Source organism: Cinclus cinclus, chromosome 5 (genome assembly GCF_963662255.1).
Source record: "Cinclus cinclus chromosome 5, bCinCin1.1, whole genome shotgun sequence".
NCBI lineage: Eukaryota > Metazoa > Chordata > Aves > Passeriformes > Cinclidae > Cinclus > Cinclus cinclus.
The window spans coordinates 41,897,073-41,912,256 of record NC_085050.1 but is presented as its reverse complement, the minus strand read 5'-3'; the positions used below and the strand labels follow the sequence as shown (position 1 = coordinate 41,912,256).

Below are 15,184 nucleotides of genomic sequence, written 5' to 3'. Positions count from 1 at the left end.
CACAAGATTTTGTTATATGTATATTTCAAAGTTGTAAGATATTGTAAGAAAGGTAGGTTAGCCTGTTAGACCTGCATTTAAATCAAAGCCTGTCCATATGCTCATGACAAACCTGAGAGATATTATTAGACGTCTAAAATGATTAACACAGTATATTTCAGCAGTGGAAAAGAAATAAAAATGTGAAGACAAATAAAAAAGGAAAAAAAAAAGGAAAGTATTCTGGATCATAAGAAGTCAAATTCTTTTCCTCTTGATTTGGATGATTTCAATATCTGCAGTGTTTAAATCTATCCTTGACAGATTAGCTTGAGTCTGTGTTTGTTTGGTTTTTTTCCAGTTGTTTCTTTTTTCCAGTTAGAGAAGAGAATAAGCATTCTAAGGTGTGATTCATTTGATCAGTTAGAGACGTTCTTGGAAGATTAAATTAATAATTAATTGTGTTTTAGATTCCACACATTTGATCTCCAGTGACTCCTGAGACTAGGGAGGAATCCGGGGTGATCATCCTAGGTCCAGATGTTCACACTGTAGACATACTAGTAACAAATTAAGACCACTCAGAAGGAATGTGAACTAGCCATTCATCCCTAATCCAACACAATATAGAGAAAGACAAACAAAATAATAGGAAAATTTCGGCAGGACTCTACCAGACATGTCAAAGAATGCAGTGCTGTTGTACAAGACACTAGGGAGATGTCAGCTAGAATGGCAGATCCAGCTGCAGCACTGTTCAAGAAGGCAGAAATCAGTCTGCAACAGGCACGGATTGAGGCTCCTCACCATGTATGGGGGGCTGCTGTTGGAAGAGCACGAGAAGGGACACTGCATAAAAGAGCTAAGAGAAAGGAGGCCTAAAATCTGATAGAAATATTTTCCCTTGGAGAGCGGTAAAATTCTGAGAGAGAAAATACAAGAAATCTTTTTTACAAGAGCAGAAGGGTAGAATCAATCAGTATAAAGACACTATCACTATTTTCCTTATATTTAAACAATTTCAATACCAGAAAATACACAAAATAAACTATAATAAAAACTCACATCTGAATTTGGCACGTTTTTCCCTCAACAAAGTAATTCTCTACTTGAATGCTATATACAACAAAAATGTTGTATATACATTCTCTACCTGAATGTATATACAACAGAAGCAGAAAGATTGATAGAAACATTCCTACATCTTTATAAATTACATATAAAAACATAGGTATAAATATGCAAAAACACAAGCAAAAAAGAAATGAGACCAAGTTACTTGTCAAGAACTAGTGAAGGAACTGGGCAAATGTCTCTTGTACTTCCAGTGTAGTTAAACTGATGCAACATCAGACACCTATTTCTTAAGGGTCGTTAATGTAGCTGGGAGCTATTTTGAAAGAGACAGTATTACACACACTTTGGAAAATACCCGAAGGTGGTCTGACAGATAAGAGAGGCAATAGAAAATTACCTAACTGATTGGAAATGGGTATTTCCTTCTGGAGCTCGTGGCACCTTGCATAGCATCCGGACAGCACATGGAATTGCAAAGAGCTACTTCCAATAGGAACAAGAGGCATTGTCAAATCTTGTACACAGAAGAGTAATTGGAAGTGAAGAGGGCCTTGCACGGTGCCCATAATCATGCTTTGTTCTCACCCGTTTTGTGCAGGCATTAGCATGAATGGGGGTGTGCACACAGCAGCATGCTGAGCTGGTTCCATTCAAACTGCAAACGGGCCTTTAGCACCTGTGCATCCTCATTACCTACGGCCATGGTTCAAATACTGCAATGGGAGATAGAGGTCAGGCAGCTCACAAAAGACAGTGCATGCCTCTTCCTCTTGGTGAGGATGATGTTCTTGTGAAATTAAGTGGTCTTAGCAACAGACTTGCTTCCACCTGAGAATAATTGCATGTATACACAGGTTATTTGGAAATAGTAATGGCAAATTTTTAAATAATAACCCTGGATCTGACTAAAAGGAGTTATAAAGATCTGACAAAAATGTAAAATTACCTGATCGTTTAAAAAAACTAATTAGATTGATCTCGGTAAAGACGGGGTTAGAGACTAAGCCCTATTTATCTTAATAAAATACTATTTCTATTAAATTTTCTTTCCCAAAGTTGTATAGTCATATCAACCTCCACTTTTTAAACAACCTTTATTCAAACACAACTGCAGCACTCTGTATGCACAGCAAAGCTAAACAAATAGGCATTTTTGCTTTGAAGTGCCATACTGGCACAAGATGCAAAGAACACGTTAAGTTACCTGTCACTTTAGAAAAACTTGCATTCAGCTCCAAAATTGCCATCCAGATAATCTGCTGATATTTTGACATGTTTATGTGTTTTAATTATCTCCTTGCTTGGTTTAGAAAGGCTGCTCTCTGGGCACACCCAGAACAGGTAGCCCAGTAGCAGGCAATTGCCAGAGCCTAAATCCCTGGAAGTCTAATTCTTATTTGAAAGACATACAGCACATCCAGCAGAGACTGAAAAGACTAACTAGGGCACTGGAATTATCCTAATGCTCCCATTGTAGGATATTTATAGGAGAAAGTGACCTTCTTTCACTCTTTTAAAAACTTAATATAGCAAAGATCACAAGATTTATAAAGCCCAAAGTGCTTGGCCTTTCTCCTTATTTTATCTACTTCTCTAATAGGAATAAGATTCCTGAACTGTAATTCCTCCCCCAAGATTGCTTCCAGTACAAAACAATCTTCTCACTAGAGTTATCAGAGGTGCTAATTCAGCAGAAGAAAAAGAGTGCAGGTACCTATCATTTTTTTATTTTACACTGAGAACAGAAGTTTCAAAGTACTTTGGTGCTCCATTACAGTAAATGAAAACCATTTACCTGGATTTGAATTCAGAAAGCTTTATAGAAATAACGAAAATAATTATTTGGACTCGAACTCACATCATTTTACTTATAAAAGATGCTATTATATTCTAATCACACCACTGCCTATGGAAAATATACATACTAACAAAATAAATAAGGTTCTAGAATGATTTGTGTAATCTTACTTTTAACTTAGAATAAATATGTGAAACAGCAATGCCACTAATGATAAAATCATCTTGAATTCACTGTAAGAAACAAAGAATATACAACTTCTAAATTTTCACCATATAAATGCACAAAACCTTTTTTCTTGAAGGCTAAGCCAGAGCAAAGTATGTCATTCTTCACAGTATTAAAAATCAGCAGGATTCAGCAGCAAAAACAGAAGCATTTGGTCACAGTAGTGAGTATCTCCAAGCAGGAATATCTCACAGGATGAGAAAAAAATGCACAAATAGAAAGGCAAAGGAATTATCTGGAAAAAAAAAAAGTGCTTCAAGAAACAGATTTGAGAGAGTTAAAGTGAGTGTTTGAAGTGTAGAAGTGTGTGTAGAGCTCTATACCATTTTCTTGTGAGTGTGGGTTTTGGCAGATTTTTGGTGTCTGTTGTTTTGTTGGGTTGTTTGGTTGGTTTTGTTTTTGTTTTGTTTGGGGTTTTTTTTCCCCAGGAGGGGAGAGGGAGAAAAAAAACCCAATCGGCAATCCTCATCATATATACTGTGGTGTTGTAAGAATTTTCAAAATAAGCCATTTAAAATTAATAGTAATAATTCAAGTCTTAAATTTAAAACAAAAGGAAAAAAAATAAAAGAAATGCAAAAACACCCTAAAACAAAACTCCTAATCCAAAATTCCCCATTTTTATTATCACTCCTCATCTACCCTAATCAGAAACAAGATACCTGTTGTGTCAAGATGAACAGCTTTCTCCTGTTTGCTCCAATCTAATTTCCAAGCAGAACACAAATAGAATTGAATATACCATTCTTACCAAGTTGCTGATTTCACCAAGACATAGCTTTTGTCAAAGAATTAGAAACACTTCATTTTTCCTTTTTTGCCACCCCATGCTAGGTAATATGGGCAGCTACCTACATTAATTGCTCCTTAATACCAAACCTGCCCCAGAAATAAACCTGCATGTCTCCTCTCCTTGTTCATTTAAGTACCCCCAGTGCTTCCCCTCCTCCCTTATTCCCTTGACCCAAGAAACTTTCAGTCACAGATGTCTCTTCAGCTCTGAGCCGCATCACTTTTCTGTGTCTTTCACTCACGTTTCAACAGCCTCTTTTCACTTTGCTGACCCCTTTTTTGCATTACATCATTCCTCCTCCTACTACTTTCATCTTTGTCTATGACTCCCTCTTCTCCTTTAAACCCCATTTCTCCATCAAGCTCTACTGTCCTAAATGACATTGATCTTTGTGAGGCCAGGGTTATATTTGACCTTGATGAACACTTGAATAATGAAGGAATGGTAGCTTTTCCTGTTTATATCCACCATATCCAGATGAATTGCTGGTTGAGAAAAAAGCAATACAGAGTTCCTGGGAAAATAGGCAGGAGGAATCCACTGCATTTTATTGGTTGAAGATCCTTAATTTATGATTACTAAGAATAAGAGGATTTAAATTCAAAGAAACATAGCTTCATAGAGACATCAGGATTTGGCTCTATAATTTTTGGAAGTATGCTTTAGCACAGTTCAGCCACTTTTACTGGGCCAATTGGCCTTTTGCATGTCTGAGAAATCTACAGATATTGCCCCAAACCACCCACTGCTTTCAGTGACTAAACATTCCATTCTTTAATTGAGTTTCCTTTAAAAAAAACCAAACAACCCAAACCAAACCAACTATGCTGGAATGAGTGATTACTTACACAAAACAGCCTTAAGCTATTAAAAAGAAGCATGAAGTTTAAGACTGAAATTCCTTATGCTCACTTTTTTTTTTGTATTTATTTTTTCAAATAGAAAAGACTGAATACTGGGATATGAAAGCTCAAAAAAATGGGTAGCTGGAACACCAACTGCTAGATGCATATTTTTTTTATGCCCAGGAAACCAAAATGCAAGGACTGAAATGGGCAGAACAATCTCAGAAATCTACAGTTTTATAAGGGCACTTAGGAAAAAACAAAAATACTCCATATCAGTTCCTGGTACCAGCCCTGTAATAAATACTAAAAATTATATATTTTTTAAAAAAATCTTATTTATAAATCATTATGATCTACTTGAATTAAGGCATATTCAATCATATTTTCCTATTAAAACTGTAGCAGGTGCAACAGAATATTCCTTATAACTCTTATTAAAATTCATTGCATTATAAAATCATTTTCCAACAGACTGCAATCATAAGAGGCATGGCCCAAAACAAAGGTATTGTCTAATTCATCAACTGTACATTTTTGCTTTGTCATCTATATCGAGACAAATTGAGTTCTGAATTTTCAGGGTGAATAATTGTTTTCAGTGTTTCCTTCTTTGTTCACATGGTTTTCTTCTTTACTCCTTATTAAAAGTGAGTCATCTACATGTTAATTATTTCTGCAAGGTAAATAATTGTGTGCTAAGTATTTTTGCATTTTTTCTTCTGTATGTTACCTGTATTGCATCCTTGAGGAGAATTAGCAGCAGTATAGTTAAACCAGCATCTTTCAGTTACAAGCATCATTACTTCTGACTTACAGTTTCATAATAATTGCCTAAAAGGCTACATGACTTGACTATAAAGAAGAAACTTGAAAATGTGAAACTTCTGAAGACAAAATCAGGAGGTAAAAGCAATCTAGTGTTTTTGTATCTTAGCTATGCATTGCTTGGGTGGGGAAAGAGATTATGAAGCCAGAAATACAGTCATGTAAAAAGAACATCTGAAACATTATGTGCCAGCATGGAACAGTTACACCCACCTGAAATAGCTGCAACGAGTACCAGGCTTGTTATCATCTTCTGACACAATAGGATTCTCTACTAATCTAGTCTTCAACCAGGCAGTCCCAAAATATTTTCTGCATGCTGCACATAGTTTCTGTATATAACACATGCAAATTGTCTCAGGCAATTCAAGCCTCAGGTTGCTCTTAGAAAAGCTTATCCCAGAGCAGGATGGTTTGTAGAATAGATGTTAGTTGGACAGGCCTACAATGATTACCTAGTCCAACTACCTGAACAATTCAGGGCTGACCAACTTTAAAGTGTTTTTTAAACAGAATTGTCCAAATGCCTCTTAAAGATAGGCTTGGGGCAGCGACCACCTCTCAAGGAGGACTGTTTCTGTGTTTAACCATCCTAAAATGAAAGAAATGCAAATAAATGCTTCCAAAGTTCCAGTCTGAACCTGCCCTGGTGCAGCTCTGAACCATTCCCAGACATCCTCCTGTCACTGGATACCATGGAGTAGAGCTCAGCATTGTCCTCTCCACTCCCCCTCCTCAGAAAGCTGTACAGAGCGATAGGGTCACTTCTCAGCCTCCTCTTCTCCAAAGGACACAAGCTCAGAGATCTTCGCTGTCCCCCACAGGACATGCCTACTTGAAGCCTAGCACTCAGGTGGGAGTTGGCTCTGGCTTGGACACTAGGTGCCAAAGCTGTTATGGCACTCCCTCAGAGGGACAGGGAAGAGAAAATATAATGAAAGCCTCATGGGTTGGGATACGGGCACAGAGAGATCACACAGCAATAACCGTAACAGGAAGAACAGGCTCAACTCGGAAAAAAATTAATTACCAATCCAACCAAAGTAGGATAATGAGAAAATAAAAACTAAATCTCCAAAGACCTCAACCCACTTCTCTCTAGGCTCAACTTCACTCACAAATTCTTTATACTCTGTTCCCACAGTGGCACAGGGGTACGTGGAATAGGGTTGCAGGCTGTTCAGCACCCATCTCCACCATGCTTCTTCCTCACAAGGTGGACTCCTCTCACTTTTTCCCCTGCAGGGAAATTTATTCTCTGGCACCTGGTCCACCTCCTGCCCTTCTTTCTGCACTGACTGTCTGCAGGGTTGTTTCTCTCATATATTGTCACTCCTCCCTCTGGCTGCTGTTGTACAGCAGCTTTTTCCTTTCCTTGAATGTGTTATCAGAGGCACTCCCACCTTTGCTGATAAGCTCGGCCTTGGCCAGCAGTGGGTCAGTCTTGGAGCTGGCTGGTATTGGCTTCACTGGACATGGGGAAAGTGTCCAGAAGCTTCCCCCAAAAGCCACCTCTGTGGTCCCCTTCTACCAAAACCCTGCCAGGCAAATGGAATACAACTTAAGTCTCACTAGCCTTCAAGAGATACAGACTGAGCTTCTTTCAGCAAATAGACCAAAGACTGCCCCTCAAGACAATGGGTTAATCAGATGAGCAAATTTGAGCAGTTGGATGTGAATGGATGTGTTGTCCTTCAGTGTCCTTCCACAAGATCAAGAAGCTTGCTTTAAATGTAACAGTCTAGAACAGCATTAAAGCTCAGAAAGCCCAGCATATTTGTAAATACAATACTGGATAGAAAGAAAATTTCAACTTGTTATTATCAGGTCTTTATAAAATTAAATATAAGTTTTTCTTTATACTACTTGACAAAAAATTAACCAGGATACTCAATTCTGTGTTTCAAGATCTACACATTAGCTCTTCTAGAACTGCATGCATAGAGTGGTTACAATGGATTTGTTTTAAATTTGATCTCAACTAAACCATGTATCAGCATTAATTTTGGAAGATGTAAAAATATTCTGTAAAAAGATTGCAAAGCACTCATTTTAAAAATGAGCATCCTGCTTAATCTTTAAATCTTGAGGTTTTATCAGTACATGTACATCGCAGCAACAAACGAGATCAGTGTCTTTTCTCATCTATGTCCTAAGACAGCAATTTTTTATAATTAATATTTTATAAATTGTAAAGATACATTTTTAAAGGAATTTCATACAGGTCCTCTTCTGGGCATCTGTGGAAGAGGCTTTTAGAAATGCTCTTCTTTCTTGAAGAGCATGTTCCTTTGAAATGCAGTTTTTCTTAGGGTGACTATTTTCAGGACTGTACTTGGATGTTGTGATATGTCAGCTCAGTCATAGTCCATTGACTTGCATTTTGTAATGTGAAATGAACATGCACTTACTTTGGGGTTACAAAAGGAAGATAATACAATAGAGTTGCAATGTTTTTGTCTGCAATGATAGAACACTTGCAATCCCAGAGATAATATTACCTGTTAGGGGCATGTAACCACCTCTCATTTCTATAGTGATGATGCATGGCTTTTGTTAGCCTTCCTATCTGTTTCATACAGAATCTGCAGTAAGAGTTTCCTAGATTCCATGGGACTGGGAGCAAAAGTTCATTTATCAACACTGGAAATTTGGACAACTACCTCAGAATCAAAAGGGGAGAAAAGTTATTTTCAAGATCACTTAAGGGACAAGTGGGAGACCAGTGCATTAATCTGGTCAGTAATCTAGATGTTTATACAATGTATTCCAAGAAGAGGGTAACACAGCTACAATAAAAACCTAAGAAGGAATGAAGTGCTCACAAAGGACAGGTAAGAAATGCAATTCAGCCTGAGTCGGTGAAAAAATCATGAACTTAAAAGTAATGATTTAGTGGACAGATATAGTATGAGCCCATCTAAATCGGCAGTAGTACAGGAAAGAAATGCAGAAAAAGATTTGGCTGTTAGCATGTATCCCATGATAAATATTTCTCACTAGGGTCACGGTGGTGAGGAGAGGAAAAAAAAAGGTGAAAAGAAACTAAAGAACCCCCTGAAATGAGTACTGTCTCTGAGACACATGAAGCAATTATTTCCATTTCCTCAGCAAAGCACTCAGATGTGTTGCAGTAGCCAGTCTGGCAAATGACAAACAGGATCTGAGAGCCGAAAATTTAAAAGAAAAGGGATTATTTGGTTCTGCAGGGAAGAAAGCAAGGCAATATGGGGAGCAGCCATTTTCAAATACAGAAGGACAGCAAAAAAGCAGAATGGCCTCACAGCCATTAGAAACATATAAAGGAGTAAGGGATTAGGGGATATAAATTAAGGTTAGACAAAAGCCAAACCAAGATCATTTAAGTGCTGAAATAGATGCTTGCAGAAGTTGTGAACTCACTCCTCACAGGAACTGCACAGGTTTATCTGATTCTCCCTTCAGGCAAGGAGGACAAACCACATGACTGACTGCTCAAAGACCTTTCTTGCTCTGTTTCCATGATTTCTATGATTCTGCCCTGCCTCTAACTCCCTCAAGGATGGGAATGAAATGTGACATGTCTCGAACCCTTCATGTAATGACAAGCAAAAATGACAAGTAATACATGTATAAGGGCAAGAGATGGAAAGCTACACAAAGAAATACAGTAACTGATATCATCAATGTCACCAAATATTGCAATATACATCTACACTTTCCTCACCATCAATACCTGCATTTATAAATTATCTGATAAGATAACATAGATCTCAATTTCTTGCGTGAATATCAGTGCAGTTCAATACATATATATATATATAGTGATATATATATTGAGCAAACAAGATAAAAAGGAAGAGAGGTTGGTCTTTTAAACTGAATTTAAAATGTGTTCAAATTAATGAAATTCAAGAAAATTAGTGTTTCAATTGCTTTACTTCTCCTATCCATAACAAAATAAAACTCAAAAGCAGAAGATATTTCAAGCACTCTTCTTGAACTCTTTCAATTTCTACTAGACTTGAAAGGACTTATCATGGAAGAAATAAAGTGAATACCTATAACAGAGTTAGAGATTTTAATACAACATTGCAACCACTTCATGTTATCTAACACACATGCAATTTCTCCCTAGTGTAAGTGACACCAGAGACCTTATTACTGTGTCGCACCCATTTATTTTTCCATCATTGATAAAAATTGCATCTTGGTTTTATTTTGAGCTCTTCACCATAGCCATGTGTTTTACTCATTTCCCTACTATTATTTCCAGACTATGATTCTGCAACATAAATATGTAGGTAGGCACTCAAAAACCAGAGACAAAACAATTCTATTTTTGAATAGCCACAGCCACACCCCTTCCCTTTTTCCCAAATGAGAGCAATACAGATTACATATTCTACACATCTGTAATATAAATGTACTTAAAGACCTGACACAGACTCCAATTTACTTTTTCAAACATCAAGTAAGAAATTCACTACTTTTGTAGTAAAGACTTTAAACTACAAAAATAACCACAGAAAAAAAATCACTTTGACGAAGTTACTACCAAACTTGGCCTCATAAAAAATGAATCTATACTATTTTTTAAATCAAAATTAAGGTTATGTGTTTTAAAGGACTTTTCTACCAGGCCTTTAAAAAAATGGTTCTTCCTTCCTTGCTGACCTTCTTATTAATTTCTTTATAAATTAAGAACATGCTTCATATTAAAATAATAGTACAAAAAAAGTTATGGCTAGAACATTTGCAACTTATTTTTTGTCTTTTAGAGCTATTTAAGAATGGGTTCTTACTAAAATTTCTGATTTTATTACTTAAAACAAAAATTATCTAGCAATAAAATTGAATTATTATTTTTAATATATTGCAGCTACTAATTGATCCTCATGATGGTTAGAGAAGGTACTATTATCCTTGTCTAACCCAAAAGTAAAACTGAGGTAAAAAAGCTTAACCACTTGTCCAGTGTCACATTGTGCCACACACAGGCCTGAAATCAGACCACGATTCTGTACATCAGGCATTTAATTCTGTAAGTCTTTGTAGGACTTAGGGCATCTGTCTCAAAGGAACTGCCCAACCATTTCTTTGGGATATTATGTTACATCAAAAAAGTGCTAAATCTGTGCTCCCAAGAAACACAATTAACATTTGTCTTTAAACATTTCAAAATACAGAGAAAGAGAAACATTTCAAAACAGAGAAAGAAAAACCAAAAATAGTCAGTAGGTCTAGTTAATCTATCATCACATCTAAACCAATTACCCAACAAGCTTTCAGGCACAGATTTACAGTGACACAAGAAAAAATTAGGCTGTCTTGAACATTTTTAAGAATGTAGCATCTTTGCTCAATCAGTTATAAAACAGAGAATGTGAAATGTGCTCCAGAGAAATACAAATTTGTGTTGGCACTGTTTATTTTCAAGAGCTTTCTCGGTCTCTTGTGTTTCTATTCCAAACCCTTCACTTCCTCTACTTCTAGTGCAGTGAAAACAAACATAAGACATACCTTGATTGTACTAGTGTGTGCACCAGGATATTCTTTCTCCTCCAGTGTTGACCAACGCTGTATAAATTTTGACACCATAGGATCATCATAGTCAACTATCTGAAATCCTGAGACATTAGCTCCTCCAAACTGGATTTTTGATAAATCTCCATCAGTAAATCCCTGAGCACAGTAAAAAATTATGTCTGTTATTTCAATAGTTTTGGCAGTTCTCTCAAAATATTACTCTACAGAAGAATAAGCCAACATTTTCCTCAAACTGGATCCAACTTAAATCCTGGGCTGCCAGGATTAAATCATCATCTCCATCAGCCAGCAATGCTTCTTGCTGCCCACTGGAGCAAGGAAGAGCAAAGGCTCTTGGAGAGCAAGGGATGAGTGGACCTGAACTTGCCATCCTAACTTCCTAAACATCCTGTTAATATCAAAGGGAACACTTAAGTGAGAAAGGGAACACTGGACATGAGCAACAGACAAGCAAGTTTTAGGCAGAAATACTTACAGCCACAGCTGCATCCTCCTAGGAACTCTACAACAGATTGTAAAGACTTACAATCTGTACTGCCTTCTCCCTCTAGCATAAAGAGCTACTTCTCATTCTTAAAAAGTTCTTGTGTTCTCTTTTCTGTGTTCTGTGAGCTAACTTCACCCAAATAACCATACCAATTCATTTACATGAAATAATGATGTCATACACTTCATAATAAATGAATGCTGTGAGTGAATACAAAAAGAAGCAGCAACTTCAAACCACACTATCATAAGTTGCTATAATTGCTATATTAGATTCTCTTTAATTATTACGTATTAACAATCTTCTTGTGTTGTTGCCACTAATAAAGACACTTCTACACAGATCATGCAACTTGACAGTTGAACAGGAACATTCATTGTATATTCAAACCCCCTTCTCCATCTATTGGCATTTTTTTGTTTTCAAAACAGATCAATTTCTTGAATGACTGATCAGACTGGGGGGAGAATATTACTACAGTCCAAAAAGAAAAGAGTAGGTGGATTCAGTGAAGATAACATATGATTCAAATGCTAGATAAATTTTCTTTCTGACAGAGAAAAACAAATTTTTAAAATCACTACCATAAACACTTTATACATGATATTAAACAGCTTTAAAACCCAAGATTCAGTAATATTTAGATTTTTATGGACTTACTGTAACAAATTTAAAGCAATGGCTAAAATAGGAACCAGTTAACAGAATAAAATCCACTGGGTACATTTTCTAAAATTTCCCTTAAGATTCAAAATACTACTTATCCAACATTTGCAATGCAAACCACAGATGTTGAACAGATAATTTTTCAAATTTTGTAAGACACTTATTCCTGCTTTATGAATATCAGCATCGCAACTTCTTTATCCAAAAATTGGTTATTAAGATATAAGAATGAAACCCCAGTGTTCAGCTTTTAAAGAGGCCTTTAAAGCATAAGGCTTCCTCACACCCTGACATCCACATGACTCTTCAGAGGACTGCCTGCCTGGAGGGGGAAATGTTTTCATCAAAGGCTGGGAGGAGACGGGGTTATGCCTTAAGTGCCAGAGACACACCATGCTCCTTCTGTTTCCTCAGGCTTCCCAAGGACTATGAAAGACAGTGTCAATTGGGGTACTCTGGGCCCTGCTGAAATTTATGTTAAACACTATCAGAGTTCAAGAATAAATGATGACAAAAATGGTTTGGTGGCACTCACACTTATACAACCGCCAAAACTCTCATCTTGAACCGGGTAACTGAGATTTGAGCATGCAGAATTTGCTTTGTCTATTACAAAAAACACAACTGGATAGTTCCCCTAGTTTCAGTAAGTGTTTATAAACTTTAATATCAGTAAAATGGCCCTTCACATTTTAGAGACAATTTCAAAAAAATTGCCTTGACACAATCAGTGAGTTTTCTGAACTTTCCCCACAGGAACACTCTTAGTTATACTGAAGTCTATGTCTGATCACCTATGCTCAAGAAAACATGAATTCAAACTGATTATCCAGCCAATCTGAGGGATGAAATGTGGAAATCCGAGACTAACTAATCTAGCAGAATGAAACATGAGAACCATGATTCTTAAGTAGTTTAAAAGTTGTGTGAGAGAAATCATCACCTTGCTGAATCAATATATTATCCTATAAATGCAAAAAGTTACTTTTAAATTTTACATACCCTCTTTTTCTGAAGTATGTAGAAAAAGAGAAGTTCTACTGAAGGTCTTGAGCAAACTACATTCCCATTGATGGGAATATGATAAGAGGCATTTAAACCCTGAGAAAACTCAGCCAATAAACAAATATAACCTCAACACATGCCTTCATTTAGCAAGGATAAAGACATCTAGTTTTTTTTTTCCTGTTTTCTAACATGTCTTTAAGACAAAATACTAGTTGATATGCTTCCATAAACAGTCAAATGAGCAATACAGGTATTTTAAATACTAAGGATGCTTACCAGATTTGCAATGATATAGTGGTATCCTTTAACATGTTTACCAATTGTGATAACCTGCAAAACACAAGAAATACCCCCATAATGGAGAATGTTCACCTGGTATACAGACAAAGACTTGAATGGTACAAAATGCAGTATGATGTAAAAGCTAGTCAAAAGCTTTATGGTATACAATACTGAGTTTGTGTGATGCTTTATCCTTTATTTTACCTAATTCACCACTGAACATACCCTTTGCTGCTACAAATTAGCCACAATGAAGTCCAAGTCCCAAGAAGGAGAGTCCCTCCAGACAAAGGAGCTGAATGCTAATTACTGTGGTGTGTATTTAGGCACAACCCAGCCAGGAGAGAGCAGGCATCACACATTAGAAACACTGTGCCTCACAGACTCCTGCTAGATTCTGCACACTGACATTAATGAATTAGGAGGAAGCCTTGTAAAGTTCAAATTGTTTATTGCCCTAAGTCTTCCTCATAATCTCCCTCAAAGCCAGCTGGTTTCTCAACAGTCTCTGCTGGCAGACCTGTAGCATGGATTCTTCTCCCAAATAAGCCTAATTAAGACTATGTCAGCATGGGGAAGTTTGCATTTTGAAGCTAAGCACTTCTTCAGAGGAAGGATGTTTAAGATAAGAAGAGTTTATTCCATCTTTTGAACAATGAGAACAATGAAGTTAAAGTAAGAGAGGACGACTCATTCATTTCCTTATTTAATATAAAACTAAAATATTCAGACTAGGTATCCTGAAACTTCTATCAGGGTACTAGTTAACAACATTCCACATACTTGATGTAATTAAGTTACAGAAATATAATTGAAAGCAGCTTTAACACTGAGTTAACATTACTAGAGTTTGAGACTGAGAGGGATTATATTACATACAACATGGAAGTAATTAAATTGTTCCTCTTTGGAGGTCAATATGTATATGATATATGAACTTAAGTATCCTAAAACAATCACTTGGATCAGACTACTTAAAGCAAAATACTTATTAAGAGATTTAAAAACTATTTTCAGATGTATTTCTCACACAGCTGCTGCTTCCAAAGTCATTTCAGTTAGACCAAATAGATTAGCTCTTCTGTATGAAATAGTCATCATTAGTGTCTGAGAAGACAACCAGTAGCTGCAAGCCTTTGGATCAATGCTCAGTAACTCTGCTCTAGTTGCCACTGGGTGCTCTCTTATTTACCCAGCTTACTAAAACTTGCCAGTTGTCCATATGAAACACTAAGAATGGTACCAGTAAAAACAGAGAAAATTCAGTGGTAGTACCAAAAGCCATGATGAAGGAGCTGTGCACACAAAATCTATTCAGCAGTTTAGAAAACCTTCTCTAGCAGGGATAGACAAGTAATGGCAGTAATAATTACACAGCTGCCCAAAGGATGTTATCAGAGTAAAATGAGATTCTGCAAAGGATGCTGCTTGAGAAGAGACAGAAGCTATATAATTAAAAGCATGGTAACACAGACCGGCCACAGATCAAAGAAGAGGAATGTAAACTAGTCTGAGGAGAGCTGGGGAAATAATTTTCAACTTACATGAATTGTTGAAATCTGGAAGAGAAACTATAACACGCGACAACAAACAAGAATGATGAAGCAACTTTGTAAACATGTTTTGTGGCTATACAAAGATCCAAGGACTACAAAGTGTAACTG

At 36.6% G+C, this 15,184-nt stretch overlaps 1 protein-coding gene across 3 annotated transcripts in view; it reads right to left on the bottom strand.

The window, feature by feature from the left end:
* GRIA2 (glutamate ionotropic receptor AMPA type subunit 2) overlaps positions 1–15,184 on the bottom strand; it is an 85,590-nt gene that overhangs the window by 22,636 nt on the left and 47,770 nt on the right. For all 3 annotated transcript variants that reach the window (XM_062493722.1, XM_062493720.1, XM_062493721.1), the window contains exons 5-6: positions 13,515–13,568; positions 11,051–11,212 (exon numbers count right to left, since the gene is read on the bottom strand). In XM_062493722.1, coding sequence (XP_062349706.1) covers positions 11,051–11,212; positions 13,515–13,568 — 216 coding nt within the window. The remainder of the gene's footprint in view (positions 1–11,050; positions 11,213–13,514; positions 13,569–15,184) is intronic.